At 40.4% G+C, this 26265-nt stretch overlaps 2 protein-coding genes across 3 annotated transcripts in view; both read left to right on the top strand.

Annotated features, from left to right (window-relative positions):
* Nucleotides 1-8717: 8717 nt before the first annotated feature.
* Nucleotides 8718-26265, top strand: part of iars1 (isoleucyl-tRNA synthetase 1) — a 53473-nt gene continuing 35925 nt past the window's right edge. Inside the window, exons 1-11 of one of the 2 annotated variants that reach the window (XM_047582451.1) lie at nt 8718-8793; nt 9600-9723; nt 12283-12439; nt 12543-12662; nt 12792-12874; nt 13217-13334; nt 13505-13652; nt 17604-17691; nt 20880-20940; nt 21090-21185; nt 22867-22989. In XM_047582451.1, coding sequence (XP_047438407.1) covers nt 9605-9723; nt 12283-12439; nt 12543-12662; nt 12792-12874; nt 13217-13334; nt 13505-13652; nt 17604-17691; nt 20880-20940; nt 21090-21185; nt 22867-22989 — 1113 coding nt within the window. In that variant the 5' untranslated portion in view covers nt 8718-8793; nt 9600-9604. Of the gene's footprint in view, nt 8794-9122; nt 9148-9599; nt 9724-12282; nt 12440-12542; nt 12663-12791; nt 12875-13216; nt 13335-13504; nt 13653-17603; nt 17692-20879; nt 20941-21089; nt 21186-22866; nt 22990-26265 lie in introns of those variants that run through there. The other variant, XM_047582452.1, reaches the window with a different exon arrangement.
* Nucleotides 23084-25882, top strand: LOC125006434 (vimentin-like). The gene has a single exon (XM_047582454.1). The coding sequence runs from the start codon at nt 23804-23806 to the stop codon at nt 24938-24940; it is 1137 nt and encodes a 378-aa protein (XP_047438410.1). The 5' UTR covers nt 23084-23803; the 3' UTR covers nt 24941-25882.

Below are 26265 nucleotides of genomic sequence, written 5' to 3'. Positions count from 1 at the left end.
TTGCAAATGTGTCACGGGAAGCTAATGCAGAAGTGCAGTTTGTGAATGGCCACTTGTACCCGTGTGAAAATAACCAGCTTTACGGGACCAAACTGTTATGGACTCTTGGAAATTTACAAATTTGTGACAGCTGCATAGGGCTGAGTTTTTATATAACTCCCCCAGTTATATTATAGTTAGACTTAAACTTGATTCTACGATCACTTGCAGTGACAGGTGGATACTATTTCAGGTTGCTAACTCTGCTTGGCTTCCTCAGTTCCACTCACTCTCCACCTCACTGCGCACTAAGATTGTGATGGCCGGTGCATCCACGATTTCTCCGAGTCTGCTTTTTAAACAAAGTCTGACTTAATACAGCCCTTTAACATACTGCTAGGTGCCATGTAAACATGTGAAGTTGTGTGCTTGTCGACATGGAGAATATTGTTTCTCCATCCTCGCTTCTTCATGGCCCTAATTGATTTGATTTGCAGCAGCTTCCTTCATTAGCTCTTATTCAGAGTGTGAAGAAGACATGACAGGAGACAAACTCATACTAACAAACACCTCGGTTATCGACGGGTGAAACACAGTGACAACTTCAACTTTAGAGCCAAACAAAGAGTATATCTTATATATTCATAATCAACATCACAATTTCCATTCTCCTGACTACATTTGTTTGCATTTATGCGTGTGACACTCTCGCTCTGTATGGTTTATTTTGATTATAATATTGCCAAATGCAGAGACATAATCAGCAGCCTTTTTCATGTGCTGAGGTGAAGGAGCCTCTGGAGGATCGACTTCGGCTCAAAGGAGAGATTTCCTCGTACAGATGAAAAGGAAATGAAAGTGGGTGGAGAGCACTGCAAAAGAGAGTGTGGCAGAATGAGGGAGGGTGTTCGGGGGTAAAACTGAGACAGCGATGGGAAGAAAAAAAGGAAGTTTCAAATAAAATGAGCAGGAGTGTGGGAGGTCATGAATGGGGAAGGGGAAAGAGTTTGATCTGAAGATAATACGGGTAAAGCAGGAGGGAAACAGAAGAAGGAGAAGAAGAAGTTACTGCATGTGGAAAAACCCCAGCCTGTATCAGGTCTCCTGGAGATGAAATGGTTTTATGGAGTATGTCTGCGCAAAGTTTCCCCGAGTGTGAATCCTACTAAGATCTTCCAGGCCCTCCGCTCCAGGTTTATATTTGTGTTTTTTTTTTGGTGAAATGTCTCAACGACTACAAGACGGATTGACATGAAATTAAGTTTCCCAAGCTTCAGTCTGTCTAAATATTGAATAAGATAAGATGAACTAATAATGTTATTATGAATCATTATTGGTCATTTGTGAACACCTTTCCATAGACATCAGCTGCAAACGTTAGAATGAAGACATGGTCCAATTCAGTCTCAGTTCAGTCTTATTTATACAGCGTCAGTAACAATCCAAACTGTCTCAAGACTCATTACAAAAGAAAGAGCCTGAAACCCATTTACACTACACAAATTATAACAGCTTAACATCAGCAGGTCAACATTGCCCTTAAGGATGTAACGGCATGTGTCACTTCATGAACAGCCTCAAAAAGTTCTTCTCTCTTGTTTCTCTCCACGTCTAACAAACGATTAATAAATGCGCATACTAATATAATTTCTCACTGTAGCTTATCAACGTGTATTTAGGATAGAAGTGAACTAATTGTTTTAATGTAATCGCCCATCTTATAGCTAATTTATGTGATGTTATCCCAGTAGAGTCGTGGTGTAGTGGTTTAAGAAGGGGACGTGGCACTGGATGCACACTGATTTAAAATCCCAGGACTGATCCCCATCATCCGCTGCTTTGAGGCTGGGTTGGATGGGTTAAATGCAGAGTGAAGAATCATACAGGGTGAATCACTTCTGAATATTATTTGATTATCAACTACTGCTGTAAGGATGGCAGGCACCGGGACAAATAAAAATCCCAGCAGCAGCGGCAGCATGTGATTTCTACTTCTCTCACACAGGGAAGCCATTAAATAACAAAGCAGAGCTGGTGGTCCTCTCAGGGCTAATTATAGATGGGAATTTATGCACAGCATCTCTGAAGATGCTGTCTTTTCCGCGAAGCCCTCATTAAACTGCAGATTCGGGAGCCAGGTCGCGCTAAACGAGACGCCCTCTTGTTAGATCGTATTTTAGAGCCCCTTAAATCTTCACCCCGAGACAACGAGTTGATCATGACCAGGAACTGCAAAGGTAATTGATTTGATCGCCAACGTGAAAGTGGCAAAGCAATATCGAGGAGGCAATACGCTGTGGCGCTGCGTTAAATCAGCATAAACAAGCACGCACGTGATTTCTTTTTCTCACATGGAAAACTGCACCAGAGGGAAAGTCTAATGTGTGAGATCAGGTTAGACAGACTGCCTCATGTCCTGTAAGCAAACTGAAAGCGTGTATGTGTGAATTTCTAGGTCTGTGTGCAAAGCAGATTTGTGCAACTGGTCACTTTTGGAAAATCATTAAATGTCTTAAATACCAGAAACTGGAGAAAAAGAAAAAAAAAAACGGTTAGTTTGTGGCCTCTAAATAGCGGTGGCTTTAACTGTGAACAAAATGGCAAATGTCAAATGGCAAATAAATTGACTGAATGTGTTGAAACGCCACAAAGGACTTTGACTGCAGGAGGTTTATCACTTCAAACATTCTTCCCAAAAAAACAGTGGCAGTAAGAATTTTCCACTTTATTCAGCTATGACAATTTTAGCGGAGCCACTAAAACCACCTTTCATGATTGAGATTTGTTACAAAGATACATTCTGAGAAATCTGTCCTCTTCGCAGTGTAAACTCACCACAGCACCAGATCATCAGCATCAGTGTTCGAAAGATGTGAGAGGAAATGGAAACCAGTACGCTATCAGATCAAGATCAGAAAGAGCACATCAAGTAGAAAATGTGAAATAACAAATATATCCGAATCTGTAATTGACTGAGCAGGGCTGCAGAGTGGAGCTGAGAGACTCCCGTGATCATACGAGAGTCTAAATATAGGATGCTGCTGCTGCTGCTGCATGATTTCTTCTGCTTGAGCAGGGATTCACCCAACCTCAGCTGAGAGAGGAGAGGAGAGGAGAGGAGAGGAGAGGAGAGGAGAGGAGAGGAGAGGAGAGGAGAGAAAAAACACGTCGCCTCTGTGTCATGTATATTCAAGATGCATGTAGATGCGTGTGCTGTATGCACATGGCTCTGCATCCATTTCCATTGATCACAACGTGAGGGAGGGTAGTGTGGTGTTGTTGTGGATCTGTCTATAATACTGGCTGATTTACGAGCTGTCTGCCATCTCACCACAATCTCTCTCATCATCTCCACCAAACTTCAGCCAGAAATTTAGTAATTTAGGACATGTTTGTGCTACTATGTTGTGCTGTTTGAGGTAGAAGATGCGGACATGACACAACACTGAGACCCAGAAGTAAACAGCAGAAGGCAGCAATGTGCCAAAATTGCACTTATTTCTATTAAAAAATAAATACATTTTAATAATAACGCACTTGTACTTCCTTGCACTAAAACAAATGGTAACATTTAGCATTGACATATTTTATAGGGTATTTTGCTATTATGTCACTAGTTCGGCCCACTTGAAATCAAATTGGTCTGTATGTGGCCCCTGAAATAAATTGAGTTTGTTCTAGGGTGACAGAGAAGAGGTGTGAAGTAGATTCACAGAGATTTTTTTAAAAAAATAACCAGAAAACATACAAAGCTTACATTTAATTTAATTGGACAAAAAGGCAAAAAGGACGCAAAAAGATTCGTGTGGAGCAGAACAAAAATGAAATCATCGTCTTCCAGTTAAAGCGAGTCGTGTCTGTGTCACGCTTTCATTTCTGCAACAGAAAGCAGAACAAAGTCTTTTGTCTTTTCGGGCTGAGAGTGACACCCTGTGGCCCAGGGTGGACTCCTGCTATACCAGAAACCACCGACGGGAGGCAGCGTCGTGAAACAAACGCGTCTTTTCCCGCTGACTTCCTCTCTTGACCTGAGTCTTTATCTCCTCTGCCGGCTCTCGAGTTCTTTCTCTTCCGGTTGACGTCTGTTCGTGTGGCAGGTACTTATTTTACCCACTTCACTGGCCTCTTAAAATCTTCATCAATCTGTTCGTATTTCTCACGTTGGCACAGAAACAGACTCTGATATTGATAAAGATGTCCATCAATAGCAGAGTCCTCGCGATATTGTTCAGAATCGGCCCCTATTAAAAAGTAGAAACCCCTCTTAGATAGCGCTAACACTGAGTAGCACAGCAGGGGCTTCACATCAGTTAATTCTTCGCAATACATGCTACACAATGACTTATTTCACCATACGTGTTATTTTGTATTTTTGTATAGTTATTTAACTGTTACATGTCATTTATTAACTAGCCTGTTTACATCCCTACTTCCCGGGTAGACAACCAGACAGAGCTAACTGTAGCTAGCCTGCTAGTGCATGCAAATAACAGAGATGCTACAGCTAAACTTTTTGTTTAATGTTAACATTTTTGTTTCTTTTCTTCAGATTAACCAGTGTCGAAATGGCCAAGTCGAAGAACCACACAACCCACAACCAGTGTAAGTAAATGTTAGACGTCTCTGGATGCGGCTAATCTAAGATGAAACCAGTGTATCTTTCCAGAGGGATAGCTTGCAGGAAGTGCATCAGATGCATCAAATCATGTGTTTCTTCTTATTTCCACAGCTCGTAAGGCCCACAGGAATGGCATCAAGAAGCCCAGATCTCAGCGATATGAGTCCCTGAAGGGGGTACGTTCAGTTGTTCTCTTTTTTTTTTTTTTTTTTTGCATCCCTTTAAGGGTCCAGTGTTTGATGAAAGCAGGAACACGGGGCTTCTGCAACGTATAACAATGTTATGTGCACCCAGAACATCAGAGCTCTCCTTTTTTTTCTTTTTTTTTTGTCTGTGGAGATTCATGCAGGAGGGATGTGTTTTGTATGCACATCAACAAGTCTGAGGTCGGTCTGATATTTAAACCAGATAAGAATTTGTAATGTCAATTTTGGATAGCTGTTGACATGCAAAGTTGAGATGTTGCTGATCCATTCAACAGGAAAGGGAGTAACTGATTTAAATCCTGTACTAGGATGTTAGTGACTTCTCTGCCAACATCAATGAAGTTTGTTTTTTCTTTTTAAATAAAAATGTAGTGGAGTGGTTTACTGAAATGTTGCACTGTGATGGAGAGCCCATTGCTAATCTGCAACAGTGTAACCTTTAGGTAATGCTTAAATGTTCCTCAGATAAAGGATCTGCTGATATATTAACTATCCTTTCCTGGTGTTGTCGTCTGAAAGTAATGGGAAATGGATTTAAATCGCAACTTTCTGAATGTTCACACATTTCTGTGCTTGGACACTGAATGCTTTATTGGAGTTGGTGCTCCTTTTTTATTTGCTGATGTATTCTGTTCAGCTGAAAGTGAAACTGGTGTGACTGCTCTGGTTTACCAAAACTGTGATATGTTGCCTGTCTGGAACGACAATACAACAGCATTTTTTCCACGGCTTTAAAAAGCAATGTAGAGGTGCATCCTCTACAGGTTGTCTAGACATGTCTCATGGTCATATTACAAAGGTGATCTGCTTTTAGTCAACCCTACATTCACTTTGAAACTGACCTTTCTTTTTTTTTATTAATGTACCTTGTGTTTCTCTGTAGTGACTTTCCTTTTCAAAGTGTTGCTATCCACTAAAGACTATATGTGTGATGGTCTATTTCAAGTAGGCAAATAGAAGAAATGAATGAATACGTGTTTGTAATGTACCCACTTTTAATGTGAGCTAACACGTATTTAGTTATTTTGTCACATCTTGTGCCCGTGTGTTGCTTTTTGTGTTTAAAGTTGTTTGACTGCTTCGTTTAAAGAAAATTATACAAAGCTGTCACAAGTGACCCTCAAACTCACTCATTTGTTTTTTCTTTGTTGCAGGTTGACCCCAAGTTCATGAGGAATATGCGCTTTGCCAAGAAGCACAACAAGAAGGGCATGAAGGCGGCACAGAAGGCAGTCCAGTCGAAATAGACTGTAGTCTGATCACTGTTGTACGTCATATTGTGTTACCACCATCACAATAAAGCTATGCTTTGTTAACAAATCAACAGCAGATTTTAATTTTTTATGACTGCCACTATATGATAAAATCAAATGATTACTTTCAGTCAAGAATTTTTTCCAAGCCAGCATTTCTGTCCCTTACTAACGTGTCAAACTTAAATAAGTGGCTGGTGAGTTGAAACCGATTGAAATGCAAGTAAAGTTTATTGACTTTGTGCTGTACGATCTAGAGAAGTGATCCCTGACTCAAGATTTCCACCTGGTTACTTTCAGTTAAAGTCATTTAACTTTGTGGTCTTGAAAAGTCCACTCGGCAAGGTTTGCACTCATCTTTTGGGAAAAGGATTCTTAAATTAAGGAAGGTGGTCCGTCCCCTAGAAGGAATCTTACAGCGGACTGTATTCAATATTTAACTGATTCACAAAGCTACTGAACAAATGAGATAAATGCAGCTTCTACATCTTATGATGTCAAAACAGGCCAAGACAATGAAAACAAATAACACATTGTGTATAAGATCAGTTTGCCGTTATACAGTTGGTTGACACACCCTACTGATCTACAGGTGAAATCCAACCACGCATGCTTAGTTTTCAGTTACAGCGTGTTTTAGGTTATTGATTCTGAAGTGTCTTTTCAATTCTACAAAAATGTAAACTGCCTAAAATGAAGAAAGACTAGATAATCCTGTGAGCGTCATATATAGTAAAGTTTTTTTCTTTCTGTTAAAACATTAAGCATGAAACAAACCAATGTAAGTGAACAAGTTCAAGTGGAAAACGAAAGGACAGGTCTGGTCATGGTGCACTGATGATGCTGATGCTGATGAAGCACTTGGCAAAACATTTACCTATTTTACCTGACTAACCTGTTGTCAGGTTCTAAGTAATGACATGCACGACATGGCACAGAACATAAAAACGATTCAGCCTAACAAAAATACTTGTTAAGTTGAATGTCAAACTGTTGATTTGATACAAAATGTGAAACAATAGATAAATACCTACCTGCTAAGAAACTCAAATTTTATATAAGAACTAAACTTTTGTTGTGTAAGATTTAACTTGCCTTTTAAAATTAATTTCAACTTCATTTATAACATGTATTACAAGCAAATAAGACACATGCGTTCAAACATTACAAAAATAAAAGCAAATAAAAAATAAATAAAAGAACATAACTAGTGACATGCACTCCTGATCAAAATCTTAAGACCAGGTACAAAATTGCAAGAATTTGCTGTTCTCATTGTTGGACCTTAAGTAGGTTCTAAGTCGAACTTCAAAGAAGAAATGTGAGCAAGAGACCCAAAATTCTGAGCAGGCAATTTATTAAAAACAACTATTTAACTGTACTAGGCTGTTCATCAGCTGATCAAAGGTTTAAGACCATAGCACAGACAAACAAAAAACAAAATCTCCCCTCAAAACAGAAATGAGTCTCAAAAAAGGACCAAGTAATGAGTAGCTTCATCACTCTGGTTGAACCCATTTAAAAAATTAGTTTAGGCATGCTTGATGTAAGTGTTTTCAGGAGGCTAGTGGGAACGTTGCTCCAAGTGGTGAAGATGGCTTCAAAAAGGGCATCCACTGTTTGGAACTGACGTCCACTTTTCCTAACCCTAACCCTATCCCCCTAACCCAATTTTGTAACTGGTCTCCAGACTTTGATCAGGAGTGTACATTTCTTATTGTGTTATTTATTTAATTTCATATGTATATATATATATATATTATATTTATAAGATGTTACATTGCCTGTCACAGCATTTTCTTTTCCATTCATTTTTCACCAAGATCTTGTATTGATGATGGGAGAGTCTGACCATTGAGCAAAGCCTTCTCAAATACACCCCAAAGTTTCTCAATGGGGTTCGGGTCTGGACTCTGTGGTGGCCAATCCATGTGTGAAAATGATGTCTCATGCTCCCTGAACCACTCTTTCACAATTTGAGCCCCATGAATCCTGATATTGTCATCTTGGAATATTCCCGTGACATCAGGGAAGAAAAAATCCACTGTCAGAATAACCTGGTCAGTCAGTATATTCAGGTATTCTTTGGGCATTATGTTGCTGAACCAAGACCTGAGATTCTGCAGCAGACCCAGATCATAGCACTGGCCCCACAGGCTGGTACAGTAGTCACTAGGAATGATGGGGGCATCACTTCTTCTGCATTTCTTCTCACCCTGATGCCCCATCACTCTGGGACCGAGTAAATCTGGACTCATTAGACCATGCCTCCCCCCACTATCCTCCAGTTTTTAACAGTTCTTAATCCAATGTTAGTAGTTTTAACTTCAATCTCCTCCATACTCACCCATGTGGCTCGTACCTTGCTACCTGCTTAGTAAAATCCAGGTGGCAACTTTTTAGTTTATTTAGGTCATTTAGGTAATTTTTAGTCCGACTGTGTAGTTTATGCATACCGTAATTACTTATTTTCCTAATAAAATATAATAATAGTACATATTTTACATACAAGTTATGTAATTATTTTTCCTTCAATAGTAATCATGTGCGAGGTCTAACACTGTATATAATTCTCAAGATAAACCACGAAGAAAACAAAAAAGAGGAAGAAAAAGTGGAGACTTTATAATTCAGTCGTTTCATTGTGAGGTAGCAGCCGCGTCATGTCGCCACTTCCGCCCATGCTCTGACTCCAGCTTGCATCATTTCTCGTCTCTCCACACCGGGCTGCAGACATGTGAGTACCTCCATTCAAACTTAGTAATAAACCCAGCATAAAGATGCGCCGCTGATTGCCGGGCCTCGCTGTAGATCTGTGGCTCTGTCAGTAGGTTTGAGTGTCCCGGCTCGGCCTCCGTTAAGATTCAAGCTAACTATGTGGAGCATTGACCGGCTAGCTTAGCCTGCTAGCTAACAACAAGCAGACGTGTGCTGTGGAAAAGTGATTGATCGGGTTTAAGTCATTAGTTTTCACAAAGTTTCTGTGGCTACGTGTCGGGGGCGGATATAACATAAGCTGGACTCGACTTCACAGCGTAAAATGTTAAAAGGGACGACGTGTTAGTTGATAAACTCCACCAGGTTTTGACAGGTCAGCTATTAATAAACTCAGTTAACAGAGGAAGACTTCCTCTTCAGTTAACTGGATACTCAACCTTATGCATTGTTATCTCGTCGACAACTTTTAGTGTGTATTTGGGTGTGAGTCTGTGCGTGGGGTTCTGTGAAGTGTCTGTGTGAGCGAGCTCATATGTGTATTTATATGGAGGTTGATGGGGGTCCTTATTTTACTTGTGAAGCACTTTGTGGTGCATACACATGAAGGATGCTCTATAAATAAAGTTAGATTTGATATTATTGTTCAACGAATGTCTGCTGAATGTCAGATTTTAGTCAGTTGTTATTCACAGAAACACTGTGCATGTTTATTGTTGGTAATGTGAGCGTTTAGATGGAAAATAAAAAAAAAACCTGCTCTTGATGACACACCTTCCCACTGCAAAAGTCTGTTCATGCACACTTTTGCTTTCTGTATTGAGACAGACGCAATGGTAGAGCCGGTCCCTGAGTCCATCAACTTTCCCTTGGAAGAGGAGAAGATCCTGCAGTTCTGGCAAGAAAAGGACTGCTTCCAGGAATGCCTGAAACAGTCCAAGAACAGGCCGAGGTAAATACATCGACGTGTACTCCTTAACTTACTAAATAAAACATATCCCCATGTGCTGTAGCGTAATATGACGCTAAACTGCAGCTATCTGTGAGGAGAAAACACAGAAACATTTTAAATATTAATTTCTTCCACATTTACACAATTAATTCATTTTCACACTTAAACACTTAATCACACTAAAATGCGTTGTGTGCTTTTCATATATGTTAAGTGTTATATAATTCCGAAAATATTATGTATATTTTTTACAAATAGTTTCCAACAGAAACATGCGTTCGTATTTTAACGCTAGGCATGGAGGAGTGTCGTTTTATAAATAAAGGCGTTCATGCTGTTGATGTCCAAGTAAAATACTTTCATTTCCTGATCAGCCAGTTTCTCTCTGCTGTTGTACTGATGTACTAATGTTATGTCAGTGGGAACTGGCATAACATTAGTACAATGCTAAACAATGCTGTTGTCTAGGTTAAAAGTAGAGACACAAATAAATTAACCTTTTTAAAAGATTTTGATTTTTTCACCCCTTTTAATTTCTCTTTCACTGCAGCGAACAGCGTCTTTTTCTTGTCAGGATTTTGAAGAGTTTCCTGTTGTTGTTTTAACTTCCTTCAAGTCATTTAGTAAAACAGATGCCACTGATAGACCGCTCTGTCTAGTGGATTACGTAAATTACCATGTCTGGTAGTTATGTGGAAACAGTCATTCTTAAGTGCTGACACTTGTAAAGGCGAAAGGTTTCTCACTAAAAATCTTATTTCTCTCGTGTGTTTAGTGTTTGAGACACAGTATGAGCTGCTTGGTGTTCACTGGTGTTCATTTCTGCACTAACATGGAAAGTTAATAGTGAACTGAGATTAAAATGTGATAAATATACAACCAGTCTGTGAATAACTGAAACAGAAAAACTCAATATAAATCTAAAACTTCTGCTTGTAATTTTGTCTAGGTTAAAACTAGAGACATAAATAAATGAACCCTTTTAGAAGATTTGGATTTCACCCCTTTTAGCCCCCCAAAACAATCAAATGTCATGGTTCAATTAAATTCAGTTTTATAGCGTCAATAACAATATTGTAGGTAGAAACAGAAGAGAGAGAGAAAGGAAGAGCAGGAGATAAACAAACTTCTGTCATAGATGCATATATGGAGCTGAAGGAAACACATAGAATCGGAATAATATAAGATATAGCTGATGATCTTATGTGACAGTTTGAGAGTGTAAGAGGAATCGTGGGCAGGTTGGAGAATTGTTCATCCTGGTCGGAGTGGACAACTGCAGGAGGCCATGAAGACTGGGGCAGGTTGATGAGACCACGACAACAGATGTAGTTTATGGAGCTCCGCAGGTCTGACATACAGATATTCAGCACTCCAGGCCATGAAGACTGCGCCGGTTGATGAGGCCTCGACAACAGATGTAGCTTGGTGACATTTTGTTGCTAATAATAAAATGCAAAATGGCAGTAGTGAAGAGCAACTTTGGTCACAAACAGACCTTCAACATTTAAAGATCCAGTGTTTAGGACTTCAGTGGCTAGTTTTGTGATGAATTAGCAGATTACAACTGTACGTCTACGACTGTAGAGTGTATATGAGAACCAGTGGAGGTTAACACTTCAGCATAAAAACACAAAATGTCTAATAAACAGCCAGTTTTAGTTTTGTCCATCCTGGCGTATCAAGTACGCTTGGCTTTGTGGACGAGGACCCTCTCCTCATGAAGATGTTTTTGTTTCTGTGCTAATTGGACAAGGTGCAAAACCTCATCAAACTTATTTGTTTATGCTCATTAACTTTTCTAGTTTAAAATTACAGGCAAATTATATCAATGCCATTAAACTATAACTTCACTGCTTAGCAAGTACTCAATTGAGGACATTGGGACTTCATTATTTGCAATTCTGCTTTTGCACAGTCATGTTCAGACATGAAAATAAACTTATTTTGTTACACATTGCTAACTTTATTATAATATTGAATGAAATGATCTCCCTGTCCACACATGAGGACATATTTTTTCCTGTTCAAAGACGATGCTTAGTTTTTGTAGTTCTTAAGTCCTGCTAATCCCAGATAAAGAGAAATGGAGAAATTTAAAAACGCATACCAAACAAAAGTTCAGGTCTCAGGAGGTTAACGGGAGGAAACCTTGAGCTGAATCGAGCGTACGGAGGGACCCATTTGCCAAAGGCCAGACCCATACATCGGACTGAATCAAATGCATATAATGATGTGATTATACACCTATGAAGACCTAATTATGAATACTATATTCAGTTTTTGCAGATCAATTCCCATAAATTGGTCCCTTAAGACTATTTTTGGTATAAAGCCGCTGCCTTCATCATTGTTTTTGCTTGTCCACATTCAGACGTGGTTCAGATGTGGACAACAGTAACGCTTTCTTTCTGATTGACTGATTGCTTTCTGATTGACACCCCCGTTACTTTTAATCATGGGTTGCACACTTTGTTGGAGTTAAGGCATGACAGTTATCTTGTCTCCTGTCAATCAGAACTTGGCTTGTAAGATTTACTTTTGCGTTCAATCAACCAGGTACACCTTCTACGATGGCCCTCCCTTTGCCACAGGTCTACCTCACTATGGTCACATCCTGGCTGGCACCATCAAGGACATCGTTACCCGCTTTGCCCACCAGAGTGGCTTCCATGTGGACCGGCGCTTCGGCTGGGACTGTCATGGCCTGCCCGTGGTAAGGATTCATCTCAACTTCCTTTTCCGTGAACATTGTTAAGGTGAGATGTTACTGCAAGTTCTGTTCAGAGCTTTAAACTCTGTCCTGTGTGCTGTTGTAGGAGTACGAGATTGATAAAACGTTGGATATCAAAGGACCTGATGATGTGGCCAAGATGGGCATTGCTGAGTACAACAAGGCGTGCCGAAATATTGTCATGAGATACTCCACTGAATGGGAGGTAAGCGTGAACTCAAACATGGCGACATGGCAACACCATAAAAATAGTAGTAAACAATAGTTCCCAATGAACTGCAGACATTTGTCTTGTTATTATTACGTAGTTTTGATTGTTCTGTGTTGTACCTAGAATTCGGTGAGGAGAATGGGCAGGTGGATTGACTTCAAGAACGACTACAAGACCCTTTACCCGTGGTTCATGGAGACTGTCTGGTATGGATGTCAGGAAATCAGAAGCCAAACTGAGTGTAGACTATAGTATAACCTGATAGAAGTCATGTGTTTCTTTTGTCTGGGCGAATGGCTGCTTTCACATTTTCACAGCAGCCATGCAGGGTTAGGCTAGTTAATACTTCTGTTGGTACAAATCTAGAATGCATGTTGTCAGAGTGCAGCAATGTTTATTCAAGACAGTTGCATATATGTATATGTAGACATATATAGATATATAAACCACATTTAATACAGTAGAATCAGCAATGAGAACCTTGTGTTTCTTGTTTTTGTGCTGTAAGTCTCACCTTCATTTTAAAGAGCTTGTTTTCATTCTGTCAGGTGGGTGTTCAAAGAACTGTTTGACAAGGGTCTGGTGTACCGAGGTTTCAAAGTCATGCCTTTCTCCACTGCCTGCAACACCCCCCTCTCCAACTTCGAGTCCCACCAGAACTACAAGGTTGGCATAAATCACAACCCCCCCCCTCCCCCGCCTTGCACTTAAGCTGGTGTGATACAACACTGCTGTGGTCATGATTTTTTTAATTTAATTCCAAATTAAGATGTGCTGATTGTCTTTCTGTTAAGACAAGATTGACTCAGACTGTGTTTTTAATGCTTTTTCTCCAGGATGTCCAGGATCCCTCTGTGTTCGTCAGCTTCCCGTTGGTTGAGAACGAGGATATTGCTCTGATTGCCTGGACGACCACGCCATGGACTCTGCCGAGCAACCTGGCCCTCTGTCTCAACCCGGAGTTGTTATATGTCAAGATCAAAGGTGAGAAACAAAGCTCACAGCAAGGTCCTCAAAATCAGGGATGAGTTCATGTAAACAACCGTTGACTTGAATTCTCTGTGGCATTGATTAATGTCGATACAAGCAGAGGACAAGTAGGACAAGTTCACACTTGGTATTAATTGTTATGATATTACAAATGGGCCGTTCGAGTATTCACACCAAGCATTAAAATGCGTTTAGACTCACCACTTGTGACTGGATCTCAGTTCTGCACTCTCTATATGAGTAAATACGTATGGGGGAATGTAATATTGTACAAACAGTGGATAGCTATCTTCCCTTAAATTAGAGCCATGCAGAGCACCGTTTGTTGTGTGTACAAGGTGATGTGATTGAAAATGTGTAACAAAGAGCAGTGAAGTATCTCACTCACCCAAAGGACACTAAGTTATTTATTTATCTCTGCCCTGATCTAAGTCTAAGATCAGATCACAACTTGAACCCTGGAATCAACTGCATGCTCAGTACCCACTATTCACACCTCATATTAATATTTTATATTTTGATAGTTACCTACTACTAGATTATTTTTTCTTTCACTGCAGCAAACAGCGTCTTGTCAGGATTTTGGAGAGTTTCCTGTTGTTGTTTTAACTTCCTTCAAGTCATTAAGTAAAACAGACCCTCTGTCTTGTGGATTATGTGAATCACCAGTGCTGGTAGTTTTGTGGAAACAGTCGTTGTTAAATGCTGACACATGACCAACTCCAAACCAGACAGACACGAGCAGTAACTAAATGCTAAGACTGATGTCGACGTAGGCTTATTAGAAACATTGTCTTAAGTGAATTTAGACTCGCCCACGTGAAGTGTTTGTGATTGTCAACTCTTCTTGGAGATTGTATATTCAGGTTGCATTATCAAGTTTGTTTAAGTGCTAACTTCTTAACAGCTCAATAATGAGCCCCCTGCCTCCCTTGCAGGTTCAAGTTGGACTTAAATCAAAAAATGTTTCAAAGCAAAGTCAGAAAGTGAGATATTATGTTTCCTAAAACTTTAAAAATCTTAAAACAGTTGCCTTTCTTATGATGTTTGTGTGTTTCAAGACTACAGCACTTCATGTATATACTGAGTGTTTATTTGGAACAAATAACTATAACTCACACAACAGTCTATTAAAACATTCTTGCAAGTCCATCTTCCCTTTGGCCAGATTTCTTAGACTGGTGCGTTAATGTTTCAGTAACCACTGCCATCACTAACAGCTGTGTGGCTGCCATTCATCAGCTCAGCAGCTGCCTTGTTAATGAAACATGGACTGACTCTGTACAAGTATCTGATTTAAAGCATCACATTTGATTTTAGGTGTGGTTGATCGTTTTCAATGAATTCAACCATTGCATCTGTTAAACAAAAAGATCAATCATACATTTCTGTATTTAAACTACCTCACATACCTCACAATCTAGCTCCACTCTTTCAAAGTAGTTAAATGATAATCTCTAAAAATTGCTGATTGCCCCAGTGACTGGGGTAAAAAACACTTGTGTGTCATCATGACACACAAGTAGGAAAGATATGAATTTATATTCTGAAACCATTTTAAAGAGGTGTTCAACTTGGAATTTTGGAAGACTTAATACTTTATACTGCAGTTATCCCAATAATCTATTGTATTGTTGTTAGAGCTTCAGTGATCGGTTGGATAAAGAGACTACTTTACAGAAATATATATACAACTATGATTTTGTCATTTTTGACACGTTTGGTCTTATCAATGTGTCATGTCTCAACTTTAACTGCTTTTCTTTCCCCTTTATTATCCTATTTTTGAGATTTAGACTGTGGGCAGAGACGTCTGAAGATGTCACCTTGGGATGTTAAAAATTATGACAAGACAAATATTAGTAGATTGGCAGCTAAGTGTGTTTTTCAGCTAAAACTTAATCACTTAATATCTGGGTAATTAATGGTTACAGAAAGAAGCCTGTGTTGGTTTTCTGCAAGACCTTTTTATTTTTTGACTTTTCAGATCAAGAGTCTAGTGTCCAGTCTTTGCTTCCTAGATACAAATTTATCAATAACATATTTAGTTCACAGGAGGGAGCGGCAGACACTCGTACAGGAAAAGCACGGGCGCTTGTATCATAATCAGAAGAAGCTAAAAGTAAATCAGCCAACATTTATTGAGCCATTTTCACCTTCCTTCTGTGACATGTCAAAATGTCTGCGCCTGCTGTAGTCTGTGTGTGTGTGTGTTCATGACGGTACAGTGCATCGCTGTGTGACTTAAACCTGGAAATGTGCACAAACCTTAAACCAGGTCACTTAAATAAAAAAGCATCGGCCTTGTTGATATGTTAATATATGTATATGGCTCCTTGTGAGAGAAACTGTTTTTTTTGTTTCTTAAATTGTGACCTAGATTTCTGTTAGCTTGACATAGTCCAGCTGATCCTGCAGGAGGCGCTGTTGAACCACAGTCAGTCATTTAACTGCGCTGCTGCCTTGTGCTGTGCTGCATGGGAGACCGCCTTGGAATACCAATGAATGTTCTTTTTTTGTGTGTGTGTGTCTGTGTGTGTATCAGCTCAGTCTCTCTTTTTATCTCTTCTCCCTCTGTCTTCATCCCAGCTTTTCTCCTCATTTCCTTATCAGTGTCTTTGCCTTCACATCCACCTGTTTTTGTCCTTCGCTGTTCTTGTTTCTGTCCCTATTTATGTCTGTCTCCTTCCCTCGCTGCCTTTGTCACCGTTTGAGTTGAGGGCTGTCAGCAGCGGCAGGTCTGAGCCGTGCAGTCATTTGTCACACCACTGAGGGGAAGAAACATCTTTTATTGATGCTGCCCCCTTCTCTCTCTGTTTTTGCACCTCACCGTCTCGGGCCATTTGGTTTTCGCCTGCCTCACAACTGTTGTCCCTGCGGTTATGAATGTCTCCTCCTCTTTGTAATTTTCCTCAGACCTCGCTTTGGTCATTTTTCCAAGAAGGTTCAGGTTTCCTAAAATGTCAAGGATTTATCCAACAGAACGTGGCAAACGCTGAGTTTGTTACGATGGTCTTCACCTTCCCCCTCATCGTGACGACTTGACTTTCAGGTTAAATGGCTGTAAGGTGTGATGTGGATATGAACCCTGGTTGATGAGTTTCCATTTATCATATGTGAAATTCAGGTCAATAAACATAAATCCTTGTGTAGTGGCTACTAGGAAGACGGACTCTGAAAAATGACAAGGAAATCACATAATATCAATCAGCATTATCATTCCCACTTAATTACATGCACTGTGAGATTTAAGTCTGAGGGGAAACAACCAGCTATTCCACATCATGTGAGGATGATGTAAAATACAAGTACGCAAGGGTCAGAATGACCTAAATTTCATGGGTCTGTGTGGTCTTCCTTTTTTTATTGTGCGCTACAAGGGCACCAACAGCGTATGTGTCCTTCATGCAGACTAGGAAGCAGTGCGATAAGAGCAACTACTCGTCCGTGGTGTCTTCAGCTGCTCACGTGTGGGTCTGCAAGGGCACATAACTCGGGCCGTACTTTCATATTTACATGGACACACTGCAATAGACTATGGATGTTGCAGATGAGTAGGCCTGTCTACTTTTCATTTGTTTATCAGTAAGTTGTTTGGTCTGTGAAGTGCCACCAGTCATATCTTCAAATGTCTTGTTTGTTTCTAGCCAGTGATCCAAAGCTAAAGATGTTTACTCAACTATCACATCAGTCAGTTATTCGTTCATCAAAGTAGTCGCAGATTCATTTTCAGTCGATTGCGTAACTAATTAATCGACTGGTTGATGCACTTTGTCGTTCTTGCTGTTTCGTGGCCTGAAATGAGCTTGGTTCTCAATTACAGTGATTTAACAGCAGCACAAGATGCTGCTGTGGAACACATTTATTCGGTGCACAGGACTGGCAGGAAAATGTGAAGACCAGTAAATGACAAATACTGTCTGTTTCTTTCTGTTCCTGTCCCAGAGAACTCCACAAACAAGACCTACATCATGATGGAGTCCAGGCTGGGGGCCCTGTTTAAGTCAGAGAGCGAGTACACTGTCCTGGACAGGTGAGTACAAAAGACCCTAAGAGCTGCCTTAGAAAATATAAAAAGGACAAATGACTAATACTTTAAATGAAGATATTTCTTCAGCCTAAATCAAGCCCTTGTTGCTGCTAGGATAATGATTTCACTGAAACCAGTTTTCCAACATACTACTATCACATAACTAAACATTTACCAACTTTGGACTTTAGTTTATTTTTATCAGGATTTTTTAGCTGATTCTCTCATGGTGATGATAGATGATAACATGGAGACACATTTAAAGATATTATTAGTTGACCAAAGTGCACTACGATCAGAGTTGCTTAAAAAAATCTAAATCCCACAGACATCAAGAGTAACAAGTTAAATACACCATAAAAAAAGAAAATCTCTCAAACTGAGTTAAACACTGAAGAACAAAATACAAAAGTTTTAAGGCGGCAAACTGATCAGGGCCACAGTAGCAAAAGCATAGTCTTCCTTATACTATGCTCCTTGTCTCATGTCATCTTTCTGTTGAACTAATGTGGTAATGAAGTTAATACAACCCACTCTTGTTGTAGTATTTTTGTGTTGCTTAAGTGTTCAATGATTTTCTATTGGCATTGATATTTATGCCTCAAATTAAGTAAATGTGTAAGTGATGAGGTTTTTAAGTACAGTTTGGTCCATTTAATTTTGCCGAGCCAGGTTTTGATATTTTTGCTTGAAACGAACTGCAGTCTTATTGCTCGCTTAATTGATGAAGAAATAATGATTGAATAATGATGATCACATCCTGCGTTTGTTCATTAAGTTTAAGAGTCAATCACTTTAGAGCCCTTAAAGTAGAAGTCTGTGCCCAGACATAGTTATAGTTCCTGCATCTTTCTCCAATTAGCACATAAATAACATTGAATCAAAGATAAGGGTCAATGTTTTAAACCTGTGTGGTCGTATAACTACAGATATATACACCAATCAGGCACATCATTATGACCACTGACAGTAGAAGTAAAAACCACTGACCATCTTGCGACAGTTCAGTGTTCTGCTGGGAAACTTTGGACCTGGCATTCATGTGAATGTTACGTATATCACCCACCTAGACCAGACCAGACACCCCCACCCCATAGCAATGACACTCATTGATGGCAGCAGCCATCCCCAGCAGGATGCAGCCTGACACGCAAACACACAAAAATGGTTTAGAAACAACTCAAAATAGCATCAAGAACAGCACAAGGTGTTGACTTGGCCTCCAAATTCACTAGATCCCAAACTGATCAAGTATCCCTCCCCTCGACCCATAGGACCCAAAGGCCCCCACTAACAACATCCTGTTACCAGACATCACAGGACACCCTCAGAAGGACCATGTCTATTCTCAGATGAGGCACAAGGGAGGCGTACACAATATTAGGAAGATGGTCGTAATGTTATGCTCAATCAGTGTATGTCAAAATTATATCTAAACATGTATTAACTGCACTGTATCATGCATGAACTGCACTGTAATATTAGCAGTTTGTGGTTCTTGGTATCACTACTAGACGTGCTGTCTTTTAGTAGATGCCAAACTTGTATTTTGCATTTACTGCAAAACGTTTTCTCCTGAGTTGTGCTTGTCTTCTAGAGTTAATGGAGGTAAAGATAAAGTTGCTGACAGCAGAACGTGTTGAGTGTTGTTTTATGCTTTGTAAAAGTTAATGAAATTCCCAATTTCCCAGCACAGATAGATGATTCTGGAGCACAGGGAGAGTGCAGTAAAGTAAACGGCAGAGAAAGCGAGATGAAGAAAGCACCTGAGTGAATAATGGAATATACAGAGTGTACTGAAACCTGACGGAGCACATTTTATAGGCATGATTTATCCCACGTTAAACCATATATTGGATGAAACTGGCAATAAAGTAGCCATGTTGAACCCTGGATAGGAGCCTCCTCTTCTCCCAAAAGGACAAAGCACGCATGCACAGATGTCTTTATTTGAATGCTGATTACAAAAACGGTGTATCACGACTGAGTCCGCTGCCAACGCAAACATAACCCTTAAATAGAGATTTCAGAAGATGCCGAAGCAGTTTTTGTCCTTACCGAGTAAAAGTATTTTACGTTGGGAGTGTTTAAAGAGGAATCACAGACTTTCTGTTTTCCTGGGGGGATTGAAGCTGTTCTGTCAGGTTTGTGGTTACATGGATCATAAGAGTGAGGGTTTGGATTCTGAATTGGAAGAGCCACAACGACAACACAATCTATTTCTGTAAGATTAGTTATCATCCATCATGGTGGCAACAGGCTAACTATGGTATTCAGATGTCCCTTTTCATTAATACACAGGGGGAGATTTTATGTTCCCTTGTGCCATGATCTGAGGCAAGACTCATTTAGAAACCTAGTCCAACTGAAAACATATGACTACACTTCAACCAACACTTCACCCTTCTGCCAAGATCAGAAATAAAATGCTACCTAGCCAAGTCCACAGCAGCAGGTGCTGAGAGGTGATGGGACATGCAACTACGCTTCAACCAACACCTCTCCCTTCTGCTAGGATCAGAAATAAAACACTAACAGACACCAGCTAATTAGCCTAGCCACGGAAGTAAAACACCAGCTAACTAGCCTAGCCAACAGCAGTGGTTATCATCCATCACGGTGTCAACAGGCAACAACTACGGTATTCACATGTCCCTTTTCCTGGCAACAGCACATCCTCATGAGAAATCTCATGGTGTTCCTTGGCCGATCCAGATATGTTATCCCTCCAGTGAATTCTAGGTCTTTTCTGAGGCCTCCTCCCAGGGGGTCAAACCCTGAAATTGCCTGATCCACCCCAAGTGGTGAGCACCAGAAGTTTTAGACCATATGTGACAGTTTGAATGTGGATCAGTTGATAAGCTTTGCATTGTGGCTCTTGTGGGTCAGTACAGTTCCTGCTTTACAACAACAGTCACACCAAACTGCCTGGTTTGATAAAAAATAGAAGTCTCTTATTTTCTAAACATTATTAATAATTACATTTATCATCTTTATAAGTAAAGATGTCTAACTTAATTTTAAATATTGTATGTGCATCATCACTTAAATACCAGCACTTTCAGTGAATAACACTTTTTTTTTTACACTTCATGTTAGATGCCAACTATATTTAAATGGCTCCGTACCTCGGAAATGACATCCGTGTCGCATCATGTTAAGGTCCTTCTTTTTGTTTTAATGTGTTATAGGTTTCCGGGCAAGACGCTGAAAGGGAAAAAATACAAGCCTCTTTTCTCATACTTCACCAAGGTTTGTAGACAGTATTTTTGTTCATGGCTGTTTCCCAGTGTACAAATTGACAAATCTGTGTCTCCCTTTAATTACCTGTCTGACCACAAATTGTCCCCTCACCACTCGCCCTGTCTTGATCTAATTCTCCTCATCCTGTTTGACTTCAGTGTGAGGAGAAAGGAGCCTTCCAGGTGTTGTTGGATAACTACGTCAAGGAGGAGGAGGGCACAGGAGTGGTCCACCAGGCACCTTACTTTGGAGATGTGAGTGTGATGTATTTTTTCTTTTCCTCGCTTTGCTGTTCTTTGATCTCAGTTGCAAGATTGCTTTGCAGATGGTGTGGTTTATTTTGCACTAATGTTCCATATTACAGAAGGCACAGAAAAGTAGGGTAAGGTGACGGGAAAACTGTGCTAACAGAAAATGAGTTTCAGGCCCACTTTCCCAGATCTTGCTTTAATTGGTCAGTTTGGAGGCAGTGAAATAAACAGTCAGCACAACACTGACATGCTATCACATCGTAAAGTTGTCACAGCATTCCGAATACACAATCAGCAGCTCCCGTAAGTATTCATTTGCAGGGATATGACAATGCACGAGTATTAGAATATTTAGAATTACAGAGATACTTCGTGCTGAGTTCATGGGCTGTAAGTGTTTACTGCCTGGGAGGGAAGAATGGACGCCCATTTGTTCTGGGTGTAGCTCTAGCTGTTTATCTTGATTTCCTCTGTCACTATAATGTGGCTCCACTTGCCAGCCATCAGGCCCACTACACCCACTCTCCTCCTTTAATCACAGCGCAGTATACGACACTTCCTGTGTGCAATCTGGTATAAAACAAAAACTGATAAATGGACCTAATATAACTGAAATATTACCTCTAGTATGCTTTTTTTTTCAGCATTATTTATAGATCTTTACCAATATAAGTCATTCAGTTTTATTGTGTTGTAACATACCTTGTAAAATTTGCTTTTTTCTCTGGTGGACCATTTTAGCGTTTCTAGTCTGTTTTGATCAAATAAATGTAGAATATTTTATCTTTCGTCTGACAGTTTTAAATGCTTTAAACCTCATGCATACTTCATATATTTTGTGCACTTTTTTTTTTTTTTTTTTACTTTGATTTATATTTTCATTGAAGTGTGTTTTATTAAATATCTATATTGAAAGGTACTAAAGTGTAGGGACCGGTGTAGTAGCGCCATCAGAGGTATTGGGTCATTGCTAATAGATTAGATGCCCTTGTCGGAGGCAGATGGATGTCCCTGTGGCTGTAGCCAGCTGCGAATACCCACGGCCTTTCTCTGCAGCTCTCTCTGCTTATGTCACCTCAGTTCGCTCCCTACGGAGCTGTTAACTAAATCCTTTATGTCAGCATCTTACTCACATTAGCATTTAATTTTATTTGGTGAACGGATCACATATTTAGTGGCCATATATTTTACACGCGAATGCATTTCCTTTGACAACATACAGAACGAGGAAAAGCGCTGCCAAACTACATTTTCCTAAATTTATTTTTGTTACGACTAGTTGTGAAAGGACTCTGTGAGCCATCTGTCATGGATCTTGACAAGGTGTTTCAATACAAATTACATTTACAGCTGGGCACTGCGCAGATAGCTGTCACATACCAATAATGTTTGCTTGAACACTGGAGAAAGTGTCCAGCACAACAAGGAGTTTAATATGGAGTCATAACATATTTTTACACTGGTGAAACTGACGACAAGGTCATGACTTGAGTACACATACTTGTGCTGTTGAATTAAAAAAGATATAAAGCCCCTGTGGCTCACCTAATTGAGCGAGTGCCTCATAAACTGAGGTCCTCCTGGGCACTTCCTGTCTTTCTCCACTGATGTCTGAAGTAACTAAGAAATATGTATTGACTGGATAATAAAACACTCTCTAAGCTGTGTTATTCTCTCTCTGCAGGATGATTACAGGGTGTGCACTGAATACAACATCATCGCGAGGGACCAGGCTCCTATCTGCCCCGTGGACGCCTCGGGCTGCTTCACTTCAGAGGTCACTGACTTTGCGGGACAGTATGTCAAAGTGAGTGACACATCATACATTTACATGTAGATTAGATTTCAGGCTTTCTAACCACGGTAAGAGCCACTGGTATGATACGCGGGATAAATGCCTCAATAATATTGATAGCTGGTTTAATTCAACATTTCATTTCCTGTTAACTTCATTTTCCATGACCGCTCTCCATTTCCTGTGTTTGTATCTTGAAAATGGATCGTTCCATTATGATTTTTTCCTCTTTCATTCCAAGTACTTGCATGAAGTGTTCCCTTTTTTTTTGTAGTAGAACGGAGTACACAAGAAACAAATACAAGATTTTAATCCTGTTCTGTCTAATTTAAATTTAAATTACACTTCAGGCAGAAACCCTGGTGGTACTGAGTAGAGGGAATCCACATCAGAGCTGTTTCATAGAGACGTGTTGGAATATGTGCTGCCAAAGCACACTGTCATTGTTTACCAGCATACTAGATACCATCTTCCATTCTGTCACACCCAACTTCATAAGCTTCCTAACTGGATAATGATTTAAAAATGGCAGGCATACATGTTCGGATCGCTATTTCACATCCTGGTGCAAGGGCCCGGGGAGTGGACTTGACCTGCCGGGCCACTAACAGTATAGCGTTAGCTAATAAAGAGCGTGCAGCCACAGTTCTCTGAAAGTCTGTCATAATCCGCTTCTGAAGTGTTGCAAGTTTCAAGGCTGTCTGAGACATTCTTTATTGTCGCATAAAAACTCGGGGGTGATCTGAGCGGGCGTCAGTCACAACTTGGGCTACACGAGAAGCCGAGAGTGCAGCTGTTTCTCTGTAAACTATACAACAAATCAAAAATGAGAGCTGCATCTTATACCCAGAAGAGCCTGCAAGTTAGCGGCTCTGGCAGCAGGGTGAGGGTTCAGAGCCCCTCACCTTCCCGGTGCCGTGGATCCTCGTATGACAGCCGTGGACGGTCAGGTTATCGTGGCGCTGCCATCGAATTGGGCACAGAGATACACCAGCAGCATGCCAACGAGAAAGAGGAGATGCAGGAACTGAATGTCAAGTTTGCAGGATACATTGAGAAGGTCCAGGCGCTGGAGCAGAGGAATGCTTCTCTTCAAGCTGAGCTGGCAGCGTTGCAGAGCCGCTACAAGGGGGGCCCCACAGGCATCGGAGAAGAATATGAGCTCAAGTTTAAAGAGGTGCGAGAGCTGATTGAGACCCTGACTAATGAGAAGGGAGCAGCTGACATTGAACGTGGCTACATCGAAGAAGAGGTAGAAGTGTGGAGATTAAAACTGGAGGAGGAGCTGACACTCAAAGAGGAAGCAGAGATGATTTTGAGAGAGTTTCGCCAGGATGTTGATAACGCCACACTGCAGAAGGCTGAGCTGGAGAGGCGCATTGAGCAACTGGTGGCTGAGATTGAGTTTCTCAAGAAGCTGCACGATGAAGAGGTGGAAGACCTCATGAAGCAGATTGAGGACTCAAAGGTTACTGCCGAGCTGGATGGTGACCGTCCTGACCTGGCTGCTTATCTGCGCAACATGCGTGCAGAGATAGAAGCTGTCGCTGCTCGCAATGTCCAGGAAGCTGAGAAGTGGTACAAAAGCAAATTTGACACCCTCAAAGAGCACGCTGGCAAAAATGAAGAACATATGAAAACCATGAAAGAAGAGATCACGACTTTCCACAACCAGGTGACAGACCTGCAGAATCAGATTGACGGTCTGAGGGCTCGCAACGTCGCCCTGGAGCAGCAGCTGGAAGACATGGAGTTGTCCCACATGGATAAGGTGGGCAACCTAGAGAGTATCATTGCTCAGCTAGAGGCTCAGCTCTGTGAAACCAAACTGGAGATGACCAAGTACCTCCAAGACTACCAGGAACTGCTGCACATTAAGCTCAAGCTGGATGCTGAGATCGCAACCTACAGGAAGCTCCTGGAAGGGGAAGAGCAGAGGCTTGGAATTGCCAAAGATGCCTAAATATCCTGGTCGAGAGCAGCGGCAAGTCAAAAATGTCCACATGGAAGATCTGCAGAGCATCCTGGAGGCATCAGCTCATACTAGTTAAAAAGACTCAATTCCTTTCCTTTCTTTTCCTTGCTTCTAGACCCTGGATATATTTTGACACTAATGTCAAAATCACACCCAAGTACAGATGACTGAACGGCATCTCTTGATGCCTTACTTAAAAACATTTGGCTGGACAAACACTGTATCATTTGACTTTCCCTACAGATCTATTCAGTGAAATACTAACTTGTACAATGAGTTGATGGCTTTCCTTTAATTTCCATTTATATCAGGAAGTATGCTATCAAAAGAAAAGATTACAAACCTTATTTGCTGATAGATTTTCATACATTCTGACAGTTTTGGATTCTCTGTGCTGCAGACGAACTTCTCTTGTTACCAAAGGTTTATTGAGGTTTAATACCAAGCCCTTCTTAATCCTACTATTTATCTTGCAACCATTGTCCTTCAACATTTCCTTACCTCCCAGTCATTTCCAGCCCCTCTAACTACGTAGTTTGACGTCAGTTTCTGAAACAAATTTCCTTACATTTGATTGCCTTTCCCTGTTTTTTGGCAGTCCTCATCTTTTCTTCATTCTTTGCCTTCTTTTACTCCTCCAGCACTCTCGCTAAATTTACCTCCCCTCTTTCTCCTGCCAAGTCAGCCCCGCTGTTAGAACTCTGCCGCTTGTCTTTACTACAGTGGCTCACATTTCGTCTTCACTGCTTTTTCTCGGATCACATTTCGGGTCCCGCTGCCGTCACAAAGCAGTACACAAGGTAGCCTTTGTGTTAAGATCGGTCCTTGGAGTAACCCCAGTTTGTTCTGAAAGTTTTGTCAACTCTTGATCTTTCACACTAATGTTGACCAACTGTTACTTAATAAAGATTTAAGTGAGTGCATACAAAATGATGCAGTGACGATTTTTCTTCGCTCCAGAGAATGACTTGTCCTTTTTCTTATGCTCTACTCTCTCACTGTAGTAAATATTTACTGTATATTCTCTATTTGCCTCTTTACTTAGTTTCTCTTCCGACATAATCATTAAATTTAAATATTTTTTATCACTTTTCTTCATTGTGTTAATAAATAGAGGAACAAAATAAAAAGCCATGTGATTTGGATTGCTATTCAGTATCTAGATTATTTTCCTCAGTATGCAAACTGAGTTCAATAGTTTAGTCGGGATAGTTCAGATGATTCAACACAAGTAAAATGAAACCCTGACTCCACTGATAAAATCACACCTCGTTGCAAAGAAAATCACATGTGTGATAATTTAGTAGCCTATC

This window comes from Mugil cephalus, chromosome 4 (assembly GCF_022458985.1).
Source record: "Mugil cephalus isolate CIBA_MC_2020 chromosome 4, CIBA_Mcephalus_1.1, whole genome shotgun sequence".
NCBI lineage: Eukaryota > Metazoa > Chordata > Actinopteri > Mugiliformes > Mugilidae > Mugil > Mugil cephalus.
Note: the sequence above shows the minus strand (reverse complement) of the source record. Positions and strands in the feature narration are given on the sequence as shown.

Excerpts from the sequence above, each read along its gene's own strand:
- LOC125006434 (XM_047582454.1), top strand. The coding sequence starts at position 23,804 with ATGAGAGCTGCATCTTATACCCAGAAGAGCCTGCAAGTTAGCGGCTCT.